General features: G+C 41.7%; 1 protein-coding gene across 3 annotated transcripts in view; it reads left to right on the top strand.

Annotated features, from left to right (window-relative positions):
• EPHA6 (EPH receptor A6) overlaps positions 1 to 17,090 on the top strand; it is a 410,680-nt gene that overhangs the window by 346,970 nt on the left and 46,620 nt on the right. For all 3 annotated transcript variants that reach the window (XM_071564170.1, XM_071564161.1, XM_071564178.1), the window contains 2 exons: positions 2,072 to 2,133; positions 11,820 to 12,029. In XM_071564170.1, coding sequence (XP_071420271.1) covers positions 2,072 to 2,133; positions 11,820 to 12,029 — 272 coding nt within the window. The remainder of the gene's footprint in view (positions 1 to 2,071; positions 2,134 to 11,819; positions 12,030 to 17,090) is intronic.

Below are 17,090 nucleotides of genomic sequence, written 5' to 3'. Positions count from 1 at the left end.
CTCTGACCCCTCTCCCATTTATTCAGTCCTGTCCTCCTTTTGAGGATGGAGAATTCATCATCATCATCATCATGACAACAACATGAATTTTCATAGTCTCAGTAATAGTCTTCTTTTTTGCTTTGTCTAGAGGCAAATGTTACACTGGGAGTTTAGACATCTCCCAGTATTATGTTCAAAGTCAATTTTGGAGCCCTCTTTCAAACCATAGGAGTGTTTTGTGCCTCTACAGAGGTTTACCACAGCCAGGTGCTGAAATCTCACTGTACTGTCACAGTCCAGCTTGTCATTCATAAATGGCTTTTCAACTTTAAAACATTAAACTCGCAGCCAAAACGGGGTGGCTTTGATCAAGTGCTGTCACACTAAAGATTATGTGAGAAGTTCATGTTCAGATCTAGATTTAAGATTTTGCTTGAGATAATCAAGTGATGAAGGAGGGTCTGAGCAAAAGGAAACACAGTTGGGATTTTGGGGGGAACAATCAATAGTTGCATTTAAAAATAAGTTTGGAAATAAGTTGTGTTGAAGGATATGAATCTGAGGAGCATAAAAGCTGTCATGAGTATTCCTTTCCCATGGTGGTGTCAGCCCCTTGACAGTGAGAAAATTATAAAGGTGATGGAATTCAGGTCATTCCTGTGCTTGGAACTAAAGGGACTATCCCAGCCAGGCAGCATTACCAAGCTGAAGGAAATACAGTTTATAAATTCTTGTGGTCTCCAAGAGCTTAAAAGTGATGTATCATTTAAGGTTATAATGCAAAACCAGGGTATAACCAGAGGAATACAATGGATTTGGTGCCAGATGCACCTCTGCAGCTGAGACTAAACAGTCAGTTTAAAAAAAAAAAAATAAATATAAAAAGCTGGTAATTCTTCCCACTTCCAAAAGGCTTTCCAAAAAGACCAGTAAGGAATCTGAGAATTTACACAGAAAAAAAATGCAGTGCTGTGCCAACACTGAAGTTTTATTCACTGAGGACATAAACATGAGGGTTAATAGAGAAATAATTATAAATTTTATTAGAGGAAATGAAAGAATATTGTAAAAAATTACAGAAAGACTGGACTAAGCCATCACCAGGGGACCTGGAGCTCTGAGTTGACATTCTGAGGTGAACCTGCTTTTAAATTGCAGGTCAGCTCAGGAGGAATATCTGGCTGTGGCTCGTTGTGTCTTTTGGACAGTTTAATGAACACTTTCATTATTAACCAAAGTGAAGAGACATGGACAGTTGAGCTGGAACATTCCAAATGCCCTTCTGGGCTTTGGCAGCCTGGAAACTGTTTGTTCCTCAGCCAAATAAAACACAAACATCATTTGAGAGGCAGAGGGAAATAATGATGGAAGATTCTCCCTTTGGGTTTGACCAAAGCTGGTAATGGAGGAGGGGACGGTGCAGAGTCCCAGTGGATTCCAACCCTCTGGATTCCAACACACCCCAAAGGAGATGGGAAAGAAGATTTGCCATTTTAAGGCTTTTAACTTCGAGACTTTTTACCTCTTCCCAATCCTACTAACATACTTCTTCATTCTATTAATTTTTTTATACTAGAATGACTTCTTTGTCACATTAACAATTCTAAAAACCTCATTGCTGTGCAGCTTTAATTTGAGTGACATTTGTGTGTACAAACACATGAACTCAGAGCTTTGCTGGATTATACACACCCAGTCTAGGAGGGATTTTATTTGTGACATCCCCTTCTGTGTCCCTAAATCACTGAGACATTTTGCTTTGAGAGGAAAATTATAACACTGAGTTTGTCATTACCTGGGCATGGCTTATGAATATTTGGGGTTTGCCTTAAATATATTCCAAAATATTTGCTATTTGGAGAGAGCAGAGCCTTTTTTGATCATTTTTAAGGGAGAACACACTGGAGTGAATGGTGTACACAAAAAAAAAAAAAGGAAATAAGACCAAGACAGGAAATTGTGATATAAATGAGGATTTGGAAAACATGTAACACATTTAACTGCTGTGAATATTCTGTGCCTAAACATGGAGCTGTACAAGCCCCCCAGTGTGTCCATCATCTCCCTGTGTTCCTTTGCTGTTTTGCAGGCAGGCCAGTGATGATTGTGGTGGAATACATGGAGAACGGATCCCTGGACTCCTTCCTGAGGGTGAGGTGCCATTTGCTGCTGCCATTTGAATAAGACACCCTTCTAGGTTAAGATTTTAAAGCATTTATCACAAATTAATTTCTACATAATGTTATTCATGAGGTTTTAGTGAAGAATAGGAGCATTTTCCCCACGGTGATACAGAGTGATATATTAGAGTGTGGCTGGAACAGGAGGAGATTTGAACTTAATATAATTTATTTCCTCTACAAAAGTTGTCCCTGTACTTAGCAAAATGTATTTCAAACAGTGTTTTGGTGAGAGAAAAGATAAATTGAAGGATAAATGCCTGGCGTTATGGAAGTGGCTCATTTTTCTCAGTCACCTTCAAAAATACTCTGTTATGTTTTGGTTTGGTTTTTTTGCCTGGTGAAGTGTAGAATACACTCAGTGATTGATTTATAATTATTTATGGTACTTGCATTTAACAGATTGAATTCGAAAGCAGTCAAAATGACCTGCCATTAATTAACCCCCAAAGGTCACTAATAAACATTAAAGAAGGGCTACAGAAATTGTGAGTAGTATCATAGAATCATAAAATCACAGAATGGATTGGGTTGGAAAAGACCTCCGAGATCCAACTCCAGTCCAACTGCTGGCACAGTTGGTGTTTCCAGGCAATGATTCTCCCTTCCTTTTTAATTCTGATTATCCCACAGTACTTTTTTCTCTAACATGTCTTCTTGTCCTCTTCAGTGGCTCTACCAAATAATTATTTTATCCTTCACTGTAATGACAGATACCTGTTATGTTGTCAGAAACTGGTGGGAATTTGCTGATTTCTCACAATCAAGTTGTTTTTATGGAGTGTTTGGTATCACCCATGTCTTAGAAAATGGGGAGTTTTTAAAGAACCTTTCTGGCTCATCTCTCTGTCCATCTGCCACTGATTTGAGGACCTGCAGCATCCACAGTCTGCAGTTTCTCACCAGTGCCCCAGGAAGACTTGCCTGGGCCTGAAATGTTGCCCTGTGCCTGGATGCATGTGCAGAATGTCACAGAAGGGAATAAAATAATTCATGAGAGAGAATTACCTTTATATTACTTATATTCCAGTTTCTCTTCACGTGCCTCCATTTATTGGGATAGTTTCTGCTTATCAGGATGCTTTAATAGAAAGTGCCATCAGCCAAATTATGATGTTCCTGTGGAGCAAATCCTTCTCCCATTCCATGGGATATATTTGGAAGCAAAACTGCTGGGGGGAAATGGGAGCCAGTAATTTCTGCCACTGTTTTCCCTGTATCTTATTTTACAGTTTCAATTCAGATATGGGTTATTCTTCTCCAATGCTTTTTAAATGTGCTTTAGATAATATTGAACACCCCAAAGCACTGTAGATATGTCAGCATTTCTGTTCATAATTAGCAGAGTAAATGGCTGCAAAGTAACCTATTTAAAAAGAAATCCAGCTGCTTCATTAATAATAGTTGTTTCCTGCAGATACCAGTCCACACTTGTAAAAGCTTTTGTGAAGACATAAAGAAACAGAAAGGCTTTATCTTCAGCAATCCCAATGAAAGGCATTCAGTGAACTTAAGAAATGTTGTGAGATTTAGAAGGGCTTATAAGAGAGTCTATCTTATTATTTAAAGGATCACTTGTTACAGTGCAGTGTTTTTCCACAGAGAGGGGGAAAATCCATTTCTCACCATAAGAAATATCTCCCCACAGCCTGCAAAAATTCACCAGCACATCCCTCCATCTTCTCCCAAAAGTGCAAAAATGGGTCAGTGCTACCAATTCAAAGTGGGATTCTCTGATGAAGCACTGAGGGTATTCCAGAAGGACCCAATTTGCCCTTCCCACCCTCACATTTGGGGGACATTTCCTTGACAGGACAATGACAATCTCCAAGCAAAGCCCCCCTCAGCCCCCTGACCCCAAAATCTTTGTAGCTATTACTTCCCAGTTACTTCCTGCTATTTGTGTGAATTTAACAGCAAGCTCAGCTGAATTCTCTCTTGCCTCTCTACTGGCTGCAAACTTCCAGCTTTTGGGTAAAAAAAAAACAAAAAATTGCCATGGATTTGCAATATGAAGATGCTTGAGAGATATTCTTAGTGCAAAGGCATCAGCTAATTATAAGCAATTCTGTAAGATGATGGCAATTAATTACAGTGATTGTGCATCATCAGACACCCTCAATTGCTGAAGGCACTTGACACTGAATTTTCCTCAGAAATACTGTGTTATTTTTGCAGTTATATAAACTCATTTCCAAGAGATGGAACTCAGTTGCCTTTTTTTTCCTTACAAGATGGAGTTATGTGAATTAATCACCCCACAAAAGTACACCTGAAATGCTGGCAATGAAATGGTTGTGTGACCAGCAATAAGGTTTGTGTGGGTTCATTTCTGGTATCACTTTGAGAGATTTCTCTGCAAAAGGCTGTGGGCTCCCAGCTTAGTGTTTCCTCAGGGGCTGGAAGCTCAGTCCTCTTTCAGTGTGACCCCAACAGCTGCCAGATAATCTGTGCCTGGAAAGAAAGTGCCTCAGACTTGGGGATGGGGGAAATCCAGGTACAATTCCTTGTCACCAGCTCCACACACAGACTTTGGGTGGTGGAGGGACACATTATATGTTTTAGTCCCCTGGCTGTGCTGTGGGTGTTTTAGCAATCCTTTATTCTGCAAGCACATGAGGAAAATAATAACAATAATAAAGACAGGAAGGGCTGAAAGGGCTTCTGTCTGTATTGATGGAAAGGTGTGGGTTTAGTTGTAAGAAGGAAAGTTGCAGTCACAGATGTTTGTTGGTATACACTGTAAAAGATACAACAAAAAGACAACCAAGAGAGAGGCATAATAACAACAACAAAACCAACCATGATCCTGAGATTGGCTCAGTTGGTTAAAACTTGGTTCTAATAATGCCAAGGTCATGGGTTCAATCCCCTGTGTGGGCCATTGACTGAAGAGTTGGACTCGATGATCCTTGGGGGTCCCTTCCAAATCAGAACAGTCTGGGATCCTGGGATTCAAACAAACAAAAACCACCAAAAAACCAAAAGAAAAACGCTTAAAATACTTGTAAAAAAAAGATTTATTTACAGGCATGCAGAGTGAAGAAAATGCCGTAAAACATATTTTGATCTTTGGAAGAGTTTATAAGAAACATGTTTAATTGCCTGGGAGCACCACCTGCAGCAGAGTGTACAGCAAATAAAACCCTGGAATTCAGCTTGAAATCTTAATCCCTCCAGGCTGGTCCAGCAGAGGCCAAGATGTGTTCCTAGATGGAGGAAATATTGTGATATATTGCTCTCTCACGCAGTAATTATGGAGTTATTGTCAGAGCAGCTTTGCCATCAGGCTCCCCCTTTGCCCAACCACAGCTCAGCTGCTGCAGCGCAGACACCTCCACTGAGCAAGTTTGGGGGGAAGGAAGAAAAGAGAAAAATGAGGACTTGCAGCAAGTTCTGCCAAAGGATGTTGTAAAGTGTGTGTTGTGTCTCCACCTGCCGTGGCCCCAGAGACACAGGAGCTCTGGGGAGAGGGAGCCAGGTGGTCTTTGCCAAGTTTGGTGCTTCCTGTTCTTATTTATCTGCACTCAGAGAGGCACCAACATCAGAGCTCATAACAACACTCCTCCTTTTGCCTTCGTGTGCACTTGGATTTATTGGAGGCACGTTCCTTTCCTGGCAGGATAAAGGTGGCATCTTGCTTTCCAAAAGGGCTCTGTAAAGAGGAAAACCTGCACTGGAGACCCCCAATCAGATGGAGAAATTAGAAAAATAAATTTGAAATAATGAATTACTTTAAGAGTGAAACTGTAAGCAGCCTGTATTTATGTGGTGTAAGATCAACCTGAGAAGCTCTTGCTGATGCTCCAGAGCCAACATTTGTTCAATCATAGAATCATAGAATGGATTGGGTTGGAAAAGACCTCCGAGATCATCAAGTCCAACCCTTGGTCCAGCTCCAGTCCCTTTACCAGATCATGGCACTCAGTGCCACGGCCAAGCTCAGTTTATAAACCTCCAGGGATGGTGTTCTCAAGCAAAGTTTTACCTTGTTAAAGGGAGGGAGAAAACATTTTCTGATACTGCTGTGAGAAGTTTAGAAACGCCCATTTTTAATTGTTAAATACTATAGATATTCTTACTACCAAGCAGGAAGACATTTATTACAAACTGTCTTGTATTTGAAGGCAGAAATAATTCAATGGGTGACGTGGACTCGCAGTGTGCTCTTTATCTTGGTGAAGTTGCCAAGAACACGTAAGAAACCAGAGGATCAGGACAGAGCCACAGTCATTAATGTCTTTTAAAAGAAGGGGGAAGAAAAGCCAAGAAATCACAAGGCAGTCAGCTTAATGTCAGATTTCTGGAACAAATTATCAGCAGAGTGTTTCTAAGCACCTCCGAGATAACAGCGAGATAAGCGCGAGGCAATGTGGTTTTGTCAGGAGTTAATTCTGACAGTCTGAGTTGCTTTTGGAACAGAAGGAAAACTATGGAGCAATGTGGTCTTCCTGAGTTTCTGCTGGTGGCCACTACTGGCCACACACTGTATGGAGGGAGTGGAATTTGGAGGGAAAGTGCAGCATGTTGGGCTGTTCTGTAGTCTGTGTTTTCCCGGGGTTTTATTAAATTCTGCATCCTGAGATTTGCAGCTCAACTTGGAAATGTTCAGGCAATCCAAAGCTGTGAGTAGGGACACAGGCAGACAGCAGGGTGGAGCTAGGATTTAAAATCATCACAACACAATTAAGAAGTAATTCAGTAACTAATTAGCTCAAAACTAATTAGAAATAAGTGAGGACAAGGGCACAATACTCCACTGTGGCTGGAATAATCAGCTGCAGAGGAGAGGATGGTTATTGCATCTCATGATAAACTTTGGAAGGGGCTCAGCTTGCAAATATTTTTAATAATAAAAATATTTCCCATATTTTTAATGGTTGAAGAGTCACTTAGGATTGCTCGTTAGCAATTAAAATGAACTAAAGTAATTATATTTGATTGAATGAATGGAACCTATAAATAATAATTAATTAAATATGCATGAAACTCTGTTAGTTGACTAAAGAAGGAATTATCAGTTGACCTCATTCTGTACCAATAATATAAACGTGAGTGATAGTGGGAATCATGAGTTGTACTGCCAAGCAACACCAAGCTGTAGTTTGAATTTTGGAAGATCATCACAGAGATATCATTTTTAGTGCTATTCTCCATCTAAAATAAGATCCAAATCATCTGCAGTAAAATATTTAGACTCACAGCAAGTCTTGCACACTTCTTAGAGCACAAGGGCATAAAAGTGCTGTGACTTATACGGGAAATAAAGAAGTGGCTTTAAAACAGGTAGAAATTCAGTGGCCACACCTCCAAAAGGTTACAAGAGAAACAAAAGCTTCTGAAGAAGCAAAATTCCAGGGGCTTGTAGAAAAGCACCAAACTAGAGCACACTGGAGGGCAAAAAGCAGCAACTGACCCTCCTTACCAGCCCATTATATGTCAGTGCTCTTGAAAGGTCTGTAGCAGGAGGAGAATATTTGAAAAGCAAAGTGTAGCTGAATAAAAAAAAAAAAAAAAGGCAAAAAAAAAAAAGGCAAAAAGAAAAAAACAACCCACCAAAACACTTTTTCAGGGCATTTGCACCGCTGCATAAATGCAATGGCAACTGCTCAGACGTTGCATCTGCACTCAGCTGCTGAGAAAAGTTTGTTTAGCAAAGCCATTAAAGCCTGATTAAAATTTAATGACATGATAGGATAAATGTGGTGAGTGCAGGGAGGTCTGAATTGCTGCCAGGATTGATTAACACCCTGAAGAGCCCAGAGGGAATGCCATCCAAAGCATATTTCAAAGCTGAGCTGTGGGAATCAGAACAAAACCCTGGGTACAAACCACCCCATCAGTCAGGGGAGTGTTTTGTGTCCCTATAACAAGCAAATGAAACAACACTATGGAAAAGTTGCCAAAGGATTGGACTTGGGGGGTTACAAATGCTGAAGATACAAGACCAGACTCATCCCTGCTATGATTTCATCATTCTGGTTGAGTTTCCCAAGGGTTAAGTGTGGCCCATGGTCTGCACCCAGGTCAGCTTAATTCAGACAAATATTCTGATATATTGGCAGGCAACAGTTTATAGGCTGTGTGGGGACACAACTGGCGTGGAATCAGATGCAGGAGGGATTACAGAGAGACTTGAGAGAGGAGACTGTTTTGCTGACAGGAAAAATGTAGTTCCAGTGCAAGGCTGGCAGTGAAACAATATAAAAGCAAACATGAGAAGGGGCAGAGGAGAACAGATGGAATGGAGGATTTGGAGAAATACACACAGGGAGGAGGAGGACAGAATAAAATTGCAAGTGGTATGTTAGCAGGTCTGTCATTGCTTTAAAGGTAAAGAGAAGAAGCTTGAACTTCTTTTGTCAAGGCAGAAGCCAAAAGAAATTGGAAAGAAGGAGGGAGAGAATGGCAAAAGCATAAGATTGTTTTAAGCTCAAGCATTCCTGCTGTGCTGGTAAGGCAAGTATGAGGTTTGGAAACAGACGAAAAAGGTTTTATGAAAAATCAATCAAGCGTGAGATTTGAAGGAGAAGAAATTAAAAAAGGAAGGAATGAATGTTTGTGATGTGAGAAGACAAAAGGTTTAAGGAGGTGTAGCAGATGACTCTGAGGTTTGTTGAAAGAATGGAGCTGTGAAGGAAATGAGGAGGAGGTGAGACCCAGAGGTTTGGGGGCTGGTTTGTTTGGTGCTTTGCTGTGGAGGTTTTGGATTGGCCATTTTGCCAAATTCAGGTGCTGGCACTTTATTCCAAATCCAACGTCTACTTAGTTAGCTAAAAAAAGTTACCCAAACATGGGAAGTGTAAAGAATATGAACTGCTGGCAACCAGCTTCATCATTTTTAAGGCAAATAAACATTCAGAATTATGAAATAAAAAAGCAAAACCCAAATCCTATGTGGCCTCATTACATAAAACACTGGGTAAAGGTCCTGTGTCCTTCCCTTATTGGACCAGCTGGACACAGGCCCCAAAGCACTGAATCATTAAGGAAGTGTTAATTTTAAAGAGTTAACTTTAATGCTGCAGATGGGGAAACTGAGACTGAGCAGCTGGACATGGTTAATGACAGAACTCTTATTGAGAGAGTCACCACCAACAGGAGTTAAGCAGCTTAATGCATTCATGGGGCTGAGCTTAAGGGATTCTTCCAGGGAGACTTTGGAAAAACCTTGGAATAACCCCTGAGTTTCAGCCCAAATCTCCTTTTTAATCTAATGTTAAGGGATTATGTGGTGTCAGGTGCAGAACAGACATAGATAAAGCTTCAGACTTTTTCAGGTTGTTTTGGGATTTTTTTTAAACAAACCCTTGGGGGAAAAAAAGCAAAAAAGGTGAGGGAGCAGAAGCACCTCAGTGCAGCCAGTCAAGGCTGAGACAACAAAAAGAGGGTTCTTTTTTTTCCTGAGGTCAGGGAGTAATAGATGAAGAGAGGATTTCTGTGTGCTTTCTAATTCTTGTGCTAAAATCCAGAGTCTGGGGAAAGTGTCCTGAGCAATATTAAATGTTGCCAGTAGGAAGAAGGTGTGAAAACGTGGCAACAAACAGGGATGTAAAGATTTAATTCACTACTTTAGCAACACCTTTTTTCCTCTTAGGAAGAATCTACATAGTAATGAATATTTGCAAAGAATAACAGATATTTCAAGAGGTTTTATTCATGTTTCAAAATACTTTCTTCAGGTGCTTTCTGGGAAATAGTTGTAGTAGTTGGTAAAAGGATGCATTTTGCAGCTTCAGGACCAATTGTTAGAGTAGCAAGTTTTATGAGAATGACATACAAGATGGTGACATGTTCTGAGGAAAAATGGCAAGATGAGGCAGGAAATGTTCTTTCTGATATCAAACAGTTGGTCTTTTATCTCCCAGCTTTGGCATTTATTTCAAGTCATATCACCAGATCAAAGTCAGGTGACTTGTATCTAAATTGGCTGCAAAAGGGAGAGTCATTAAAGGGATGCATCCCATCCCTGGAGGTTTTTAAACTGAGCCTGGCCGTGGCACTGAGTGCCATGATCTGGTAAAGGGACTGGAGTTGGACCAAGGGTTGGACTTGATGATCTCGGAGATCTTTTCCAACTCAATCCATTCTATAATTCTGTGATGAAGAGAAGTCCAATTACTGAAGCCGAGAAACCTCAGAATAAGGAACTGCTTATAGACAATTTCTCTTTAAGCAGCAAAGGTATTTATTGCAGCTCTCTCTGGACACACCAGCCCGGCTTGAGGATACAAAGCAAGACATTTTACACATTTCAGAAGCCTGGTTACAACATTGAATTACACACATTAACCAATTCTTTACTTTTCTGTGTTTGCTGATCCAGCTGCTTCAAGTGTACAAAGTCCTGGCTTTGAGCCTCCTGTATCTAATTTAAACAGAATCATAGAATGGATTGGGTTGGAAAAGACCTCTGAGATCATCAAGTCCAACCCTTGGTCCAACTCCAGTCCCTTTACCAGATCATGGCACTCAGTGCGACGGCCAAGTTCAGGTTAAAAACCTCCAGGGATGGGGAATCCACCCCCTCTCTGGGCAGCCCATTCCAATGCCTGAGCAAAGAATTTTTTTCTGCTCTCCAACTTCAATTTCCCCTGGCAAAGCTTGAGCCCATCGTGCCCCCTTGTCCTATTGCTGAGTGCCTGGGAGAAGAGACCAACCCCCACCTGGCCAGAACTTCCCTTCAGGGAGTTACATCTAAGACATGTGACTCACAGCCCGGTGGTCTCTTGTATATACTCCATATTTTCTATAATGAGAAGACTTTGGTCCAAAGACTTTGGCCCAGGTAACTAAAACAGAACAAGTTATTAACTGGTGTTTCTACAATGCATTTCTAGCAAAACAGGCAGAACAAATATTAGGCTTATGATGCCATGAGACCCCAACAAAGCAGGACTCCGAGCCACGTTAGTGTGGGATAAGATAAAAAGTGAAATTCCTTGAATACCGGACTGAGGGCCCTTAGGAATACATAATGACATGCACGTGCACCCCCCAAACACTGGTGTCCATGGATTTTATAATATGGGCTAACCAATCCCCAGTTCACACATCTCTCAGTCCAGCCCTGTCTTCCCCCTGGTCCCACCCCTGTTCCACCCTCTCAGGATTTGAGTCTGGGGTCAGTGAGACCCTGTCTTCATAATTCTTCCTCTTCCTTGGGCTCCTGGAGTTCTTCAAATGTTCTGACTTCTGGGTCACTCTGCCCTGTGTTTATGTCTCATTCTGCAGTCCTTTTGATATTTTTCATTATTCTACCTTGAAGAGAGTCTAAATAACTAAAAGAATTTGAGCTACTGATATGGCAGAGTTTGGCATGTATAAACATTGAACTTAAGCTGTTAGAAATATTAGCACACTAAATCTACATTTTACTACAGTTAGAAGTACTTCTAAAATCTATAAGAATGAAAAAATCAAAAATCAAAAACCCTTTTAGACATCACTTATCATTTCCTTCCAACTCAGCAGGGCAAGGTGCATCACCTGAGCCATCCTTAGCTTTGCTTGTTATCATTACCCCCGAGAGGTGGGAGCACACTGGGAAATGCTGGGAAAACCGGCTTGCAGTGGGTGTTTGGGAGGTGAGTTAAAGCACTGCAGTGAGAGGAAGGAGCAGGAGGAGTATCCCCTAACTGGCCTCTCTGCCTGCAGAAGCACGACGGGCACTTCACGGTGATCCAGCTGGTGGGCATGCTGCGGGGCATCGCCGCGGGCATGAAGTACCTGTCGGACATGGGCTACGTGCACCGCGACCTGGCCGCGCGCAACATCCTCGTCAACAGCAACCTCATGTGCAAGGTCTCCGACTTCGGGCTGTCCCGCGTGCTCGAGGACGACCCCGACGCCGCCTACACCACCAGTGTGAGTCTGGGGGGCCGGGGGGACAGCCCAGTGCCTTGGGCTGTTTTGTTCTGCTTCGTGGGGGCATTGGTTGTGTGAGGCTGAGCTGGCTAAGACTGCCCAACACAGAGAGAAAGGGTTTGCCCAACTAAGCAAAAAGGAGGGAGAGATGAAAAAACCCAAAACCCAAAGTAGCAAGTTTCTTATATTATACAAAAGAAAGACAATTAAAACCAGAATATGATATAATACATAGATACACAAATGCGTGAAGAAAAAACCAAACAATAACTACCGAGCCACCCAACCAAATAATAGAGATTGCAACCACCCAAACCCCACAAAACCTCCCAAAAACTCTTCCAGAGAAAACACTCAGCAAGAGAGGGAAAAATGAACAAGCAAATGTTCCCCTCCCTGCATAACAGAGAGGGGATGGGGCAAGGCCTGATCTCGGCAGGGCAGGGCAGGGCAGGGCAGCCTCAGGGGCTGAGGCAAAGACCAAAAGAGACAGAAGCTCCACCTCCCTCTCTTTTTATACTTCTTGACACTTCTTGATGATGTCAGATGATATGAAATACCTCTTTGGTTGCTTAAGTCAGGGGATGTTTGTCCCTTCTAATCTATGTCACATTCTCTGGGCCTGCGGAACTGAGGCCTGGCTGAGGCCTGGCTGGAACTAAAGCCAAAACTACCACAGTAGTGCTGAGTTAAGAAACAATCAAATCCAATAGAATAGAACAAAATTCTTGCTTTTATTCAGCACTGGGAACATGGGGGACAATTCCACCAATGACATGTTCAGGGAGACTTTTGTGTTTCCAGGTTTATATTCTTAGTTACAACTGAGAACCCTCCACAAAGGTAAGCAGTTATTTAGGGTGACATTTAGCAGATCTTACCCCTATATTTCCTTTTAACCAAACAATGTTACAGCTTCAAATCAACCCAGACAGGTTTTCTGATTTATTTCTTACAGCTTGGCCTTTAATCTAAACAAGGTTTTGGTTTATTTCTTAAAGTTCATCTTAGGCCATTAAATTCCTCTTTGTCTAAAGCTCTGCATGGTCAAGATCACTGACAAACTGAGGTACAAGCTAAAATCAAAAATTAATATCAAATACAAAGTTAGTACAGTTCTGATTAAAAATTAGTAAAGCCCTTGTGAATTTATGGAGAAGGGATAAAACCCTTTTCCTTGAGGGGTCCCTGAATCTGCCATAGCAGTGGAGTTGGTTCCACTCCCAGCCATGGGGGTCAATAAACACACTGGGATGTGTAATAACAAACTTGGGCAAAAGGTTATTTGAAGCAAATCTAAGAGGGAGACCTTTTTCCTCTTTCCCAGGGTTGGTTTTGTTGGCTGAGGAGGGTTTTCCCCCCCTACATTGTTAGTTTATGTTCATTTACAAAGATATGTTCGTAAGAGGGGGATGGAGGAGGAGAGAATCTCACCAATTCCACTGCTGGAATATTAGTGTTAAATCTTACATTCAGAAATGAAAATTTGCATTTTATTTCACTGAAGTTTTCCTTCCAGCAGGATATGCAAGACCTTTCTTGAATGGTTTGACCCTCAGTTCATTAATACTTAAATTCTTTATGTGATGCAATTAAATTATTATAATGGAATGGGGTTTGGGTGGGTTTTATGGTCTGTGGTGTTGGAGGGGAGTTCCAGTGAAGTAGAAAGTTCCTAAACATTAAGAAAATTGTTCAAATTTGACTTAGAAAAACCAAGTAAATTGTACCTGCAGTATGAAGAAAGTAAGGAAAGGAGTGTGTTGGTTGTTGCTGATAAAATGCCAAGCTCTGATACAGCACTTTTGTCCCATACCCAAATGTCGTGTTCCTGTTACAATTAATATCCCATCATTAAGAATTTTAGCAAATTACAAGCTGATTTCAAGTAACTTCCATATCTATCACTGAAACTAAAACTATTTCAGAGTGTGTTCTCATCAATACTCTCACAAAATGCACAGAATTTGTGTGTTCCTGTGGTAGGGCACAATGACAGAATTCTAACAGAGATGAAAAATGAGCATTAAATAATTTATTTCAGCCCTTTCTTTCTATTTCACTCTGAAAAGTGATGTGTGGCCAAAATAAGGCACTCATCTAATTTAATGTATTGCAGTAAGTACTCTGAATTCAACAGAGATATTGTCATGGGTTTATAGATCTCTTATATTTATATACTTATTTATTTTTAGTTTAGGCCTAAAATAGAGGTGTTCTGATAATTTTATTGTAGAATTTCTATACAGAACTGCAAGCTGACCTGAGCACAACAAGTTTTTCCATCAGTGCTCATATGCAAGCCAGGCAAAAAAAAAAATCCTAGTTTTTAAATTTTATAGCAGAGATTTCCTTCATTTATTTCCTTTTGCTTCATGCTGCTTCTTGGTGTGAGGTTTGGCAGGCCAAACAAACACTCCTGCAGCTTCCCAGGCTCTCCCAGGCTGGCTGAGCGTTGCTAATTGCCTGGATGGGAGTGCTCAGCTGCCAGCGAGTGCCCCCCGTGCCAGGCAGGGGGGGGTTGTGCCCGGCACTGAGGGGGGAACCAGCTCAGCTGTGGAAGGGCCTGAAAGGGGCCAAGCAGGTCCCTCTCCCAGCCAGAGCCAGGAAAAACCACCAGATGACAACGTGAGGCTTTCAGCTCTTATTTATGCTGTGATTTTCTGCTGGGTACCAATGCAGAGGAATTAGTTTTGCAGGTTAGTTAGACCTGCCTTGTAGCTGGAGCTGCTTTTAATCAGGAAATGCTGTTTAAAAATGTTTAATGGTATGTTTGGAAAAAAAAGCAAATCATGCTGAGCAGGTTATCTATGGCATGTCCAGCAGGGATCTGTGGCTTGTCCAGCAGGAGTCTATGGCATGTCCAGCAGGGATCTGTGGCTTGTCCAGCAGGAGTCTATGGCATGTCCAGCAGGGATCTATGGCATGTCCAGCAGGGATCTGTGGCATGTCCATCAGGGATCTGTGGCATGTCCAGCAGGTGTCTATGGCATGTCCAGCAGGGATCTATGGCATGTCCAGCAGGGATCTGTGGCTTGTCCAGCAGGAGTCTATGGCATGTCCAGCAGGGATCTATGGCATGTCCAGCAGGGATCTATGGCATGTCCAGCAGGGATCTGTGGCATGTCCATCAGGGATCTGTGGCATGTCCAGCAGGTGTCTATGGCTTGTCCAGCAGGGATCTATGGCATGTCCAGCAGGGATCTGTGGCTTGTCCAGCAGGGATCTCTGGCATGTCCAGCAGGGATCTGTGGCTTGTCCAGCAGGGATCTCTGGCATGTCCAGCAGGGATCTGTGGCATGTCCAGCAGGACTCTGCCAAACAGGGAGATATTATGGGAGCTGGTGGGCAGTGGCAGGACTCTGTGTCAGACATTTAAGGTGAACCTGTTTCAGTCATTAATCCCCCAAAGAAGATAAAAAGGCTTTGAGACTAAGGTGGGGAAATGCTCTATGTTATAATATGGATGAAAAACTTGGTAAGTACAAATACCTCAAAGCAACAGAGGCAGGGATGATAGAAATTAATAGCATTTTACACCTCTTATTCCTTCTCCTCCAGCTTCCCTTGTGGGTCTTGTCAACCAGAGTGTTTCAATCACTGTGGCTGAGCCTGCCCAGTTCTCTTCTGTCACCTCTGCTCCTTGGGAAAGGTCTTGCCCTCATTCCTGAGGGAATTCCTGCCCAGGTTTCTGTCCTTGACCTTCTTCCTTGTTTGTGAACACCTTCCCCACAGCAGGCCGTGTGTGTTACCAGAGGATTTTAGAGCTTCTCTTTGGTTCCACACTGTGCTTTTGCCACAGGAAGGTCAAACCCTCAGTGTGCTCTCCAAGACTGGTGCTTTTGGAATTCAAGTTTTCTCTCCACAGAGGTTTTTACTGAGAACAGCTCAGCATCTGGCGCTGCAACAAACCCATGGAGTGGGGCTGCTTATTGAATTAGGAGTATTTTTAGGCTCATCTCCCACTACAGCACTGGCAGTGCTCAGAGGAAAACTGGGATTATTTTTTATTCCCCTTTCTGCCTTTGTCCTGGTGTCACAAAGTGAATGGTACAATTGGATGTTTTCTTTGGAAATGAGCTACAAAACAGTCTGAGCCAAACCCCAGGATTTTATCTCTGTGTTGCCTTGGCCAATATTGTGTGAGTGTATTCCCAGACTTAAAAATGTAAATTGTGGCAAAAGGCAAACTGTGGCAAAGCAGGAAAGGCTCTGGTACATTGTGAATTTACCACACCTAAGCAGGCACTGCCTTGAAGTCAAACTCAGAAAACAACTCAGAAAACAACTCAGGAAACAAGAGGCCCATGAAGCCTCTTTCTTTTTTCTTTTTTTTTTTTTGTCTTTCAGCCTATTGAGACAAAGGATGTAAATAATGAGAGTATTGTTTTTGATAAGAACACTGATTTCTGTTTGCTGTCAGGAATCACAGAATTCACAGCAAGATTCAATTTTAGGATAGGAAGGAAGAATTAAGAGCTGGGAATATTTGACTGCTGATCTTTTTGTGTTTCAGATTGATTAGGAAAATATGAGGTAAACTTTGGGGCAGCTGAATATTATGTGAAGGGTTTTCCTATGGAGGAAAAACTTTCCTTTTTAGTAGTGGTTTCAAGGTGACAGTGACTCCTAAAAAAGACATTTCTAGTGTATAAACAAGCATTTCTGTCAATGCAGAGCACACCTTGGCTCTTGCAGCCCTGCTTTGGATAGACTATGTTGTAGATTCATTTAGTTTGAAACATAGTCAGGGTTCTCATGTATTTCAAAAAGACCCACATGCCTTCAGAGAAACTCTTTACCTGCAGCTAAGTATATATAATCATATATATATCATAATATATATAATATATAGTCATATATATAATCAGGACTGGATCTGTAAAAAAGGACTAAACTGGTATTTCTGTCAAAGGTAACACCTTAATAGTCTGCATTAAATCTGATTATTGGTTAGACAAAAAGCTGCTACAAACTGGGTTATATGAGACATAAAGAAAAGCATTCTAGATTTCTTTTATCAGCTTCATTTCTGAATTTGGGGTTGATGTATAAAACATT

This window comes from Pithys albifrons, chromosome 1 (genome assembly GCF_047495875.1).
Source record: "Pithys albifrons albifrons isolate INPA30051 chromosome 1, PitAlb_v1, whole genome shotgun sequence".
Taxonomy (NCBI): domain Eukaryota; kingdom Metazoa; phylum Chordata; class Aves; order Passeriformes; family Thamnophilidae; genus Pithys; species Pithys albifrons.
This window is presented reverse-complemented; position numbering and strand designations above follow the sequence as displayed.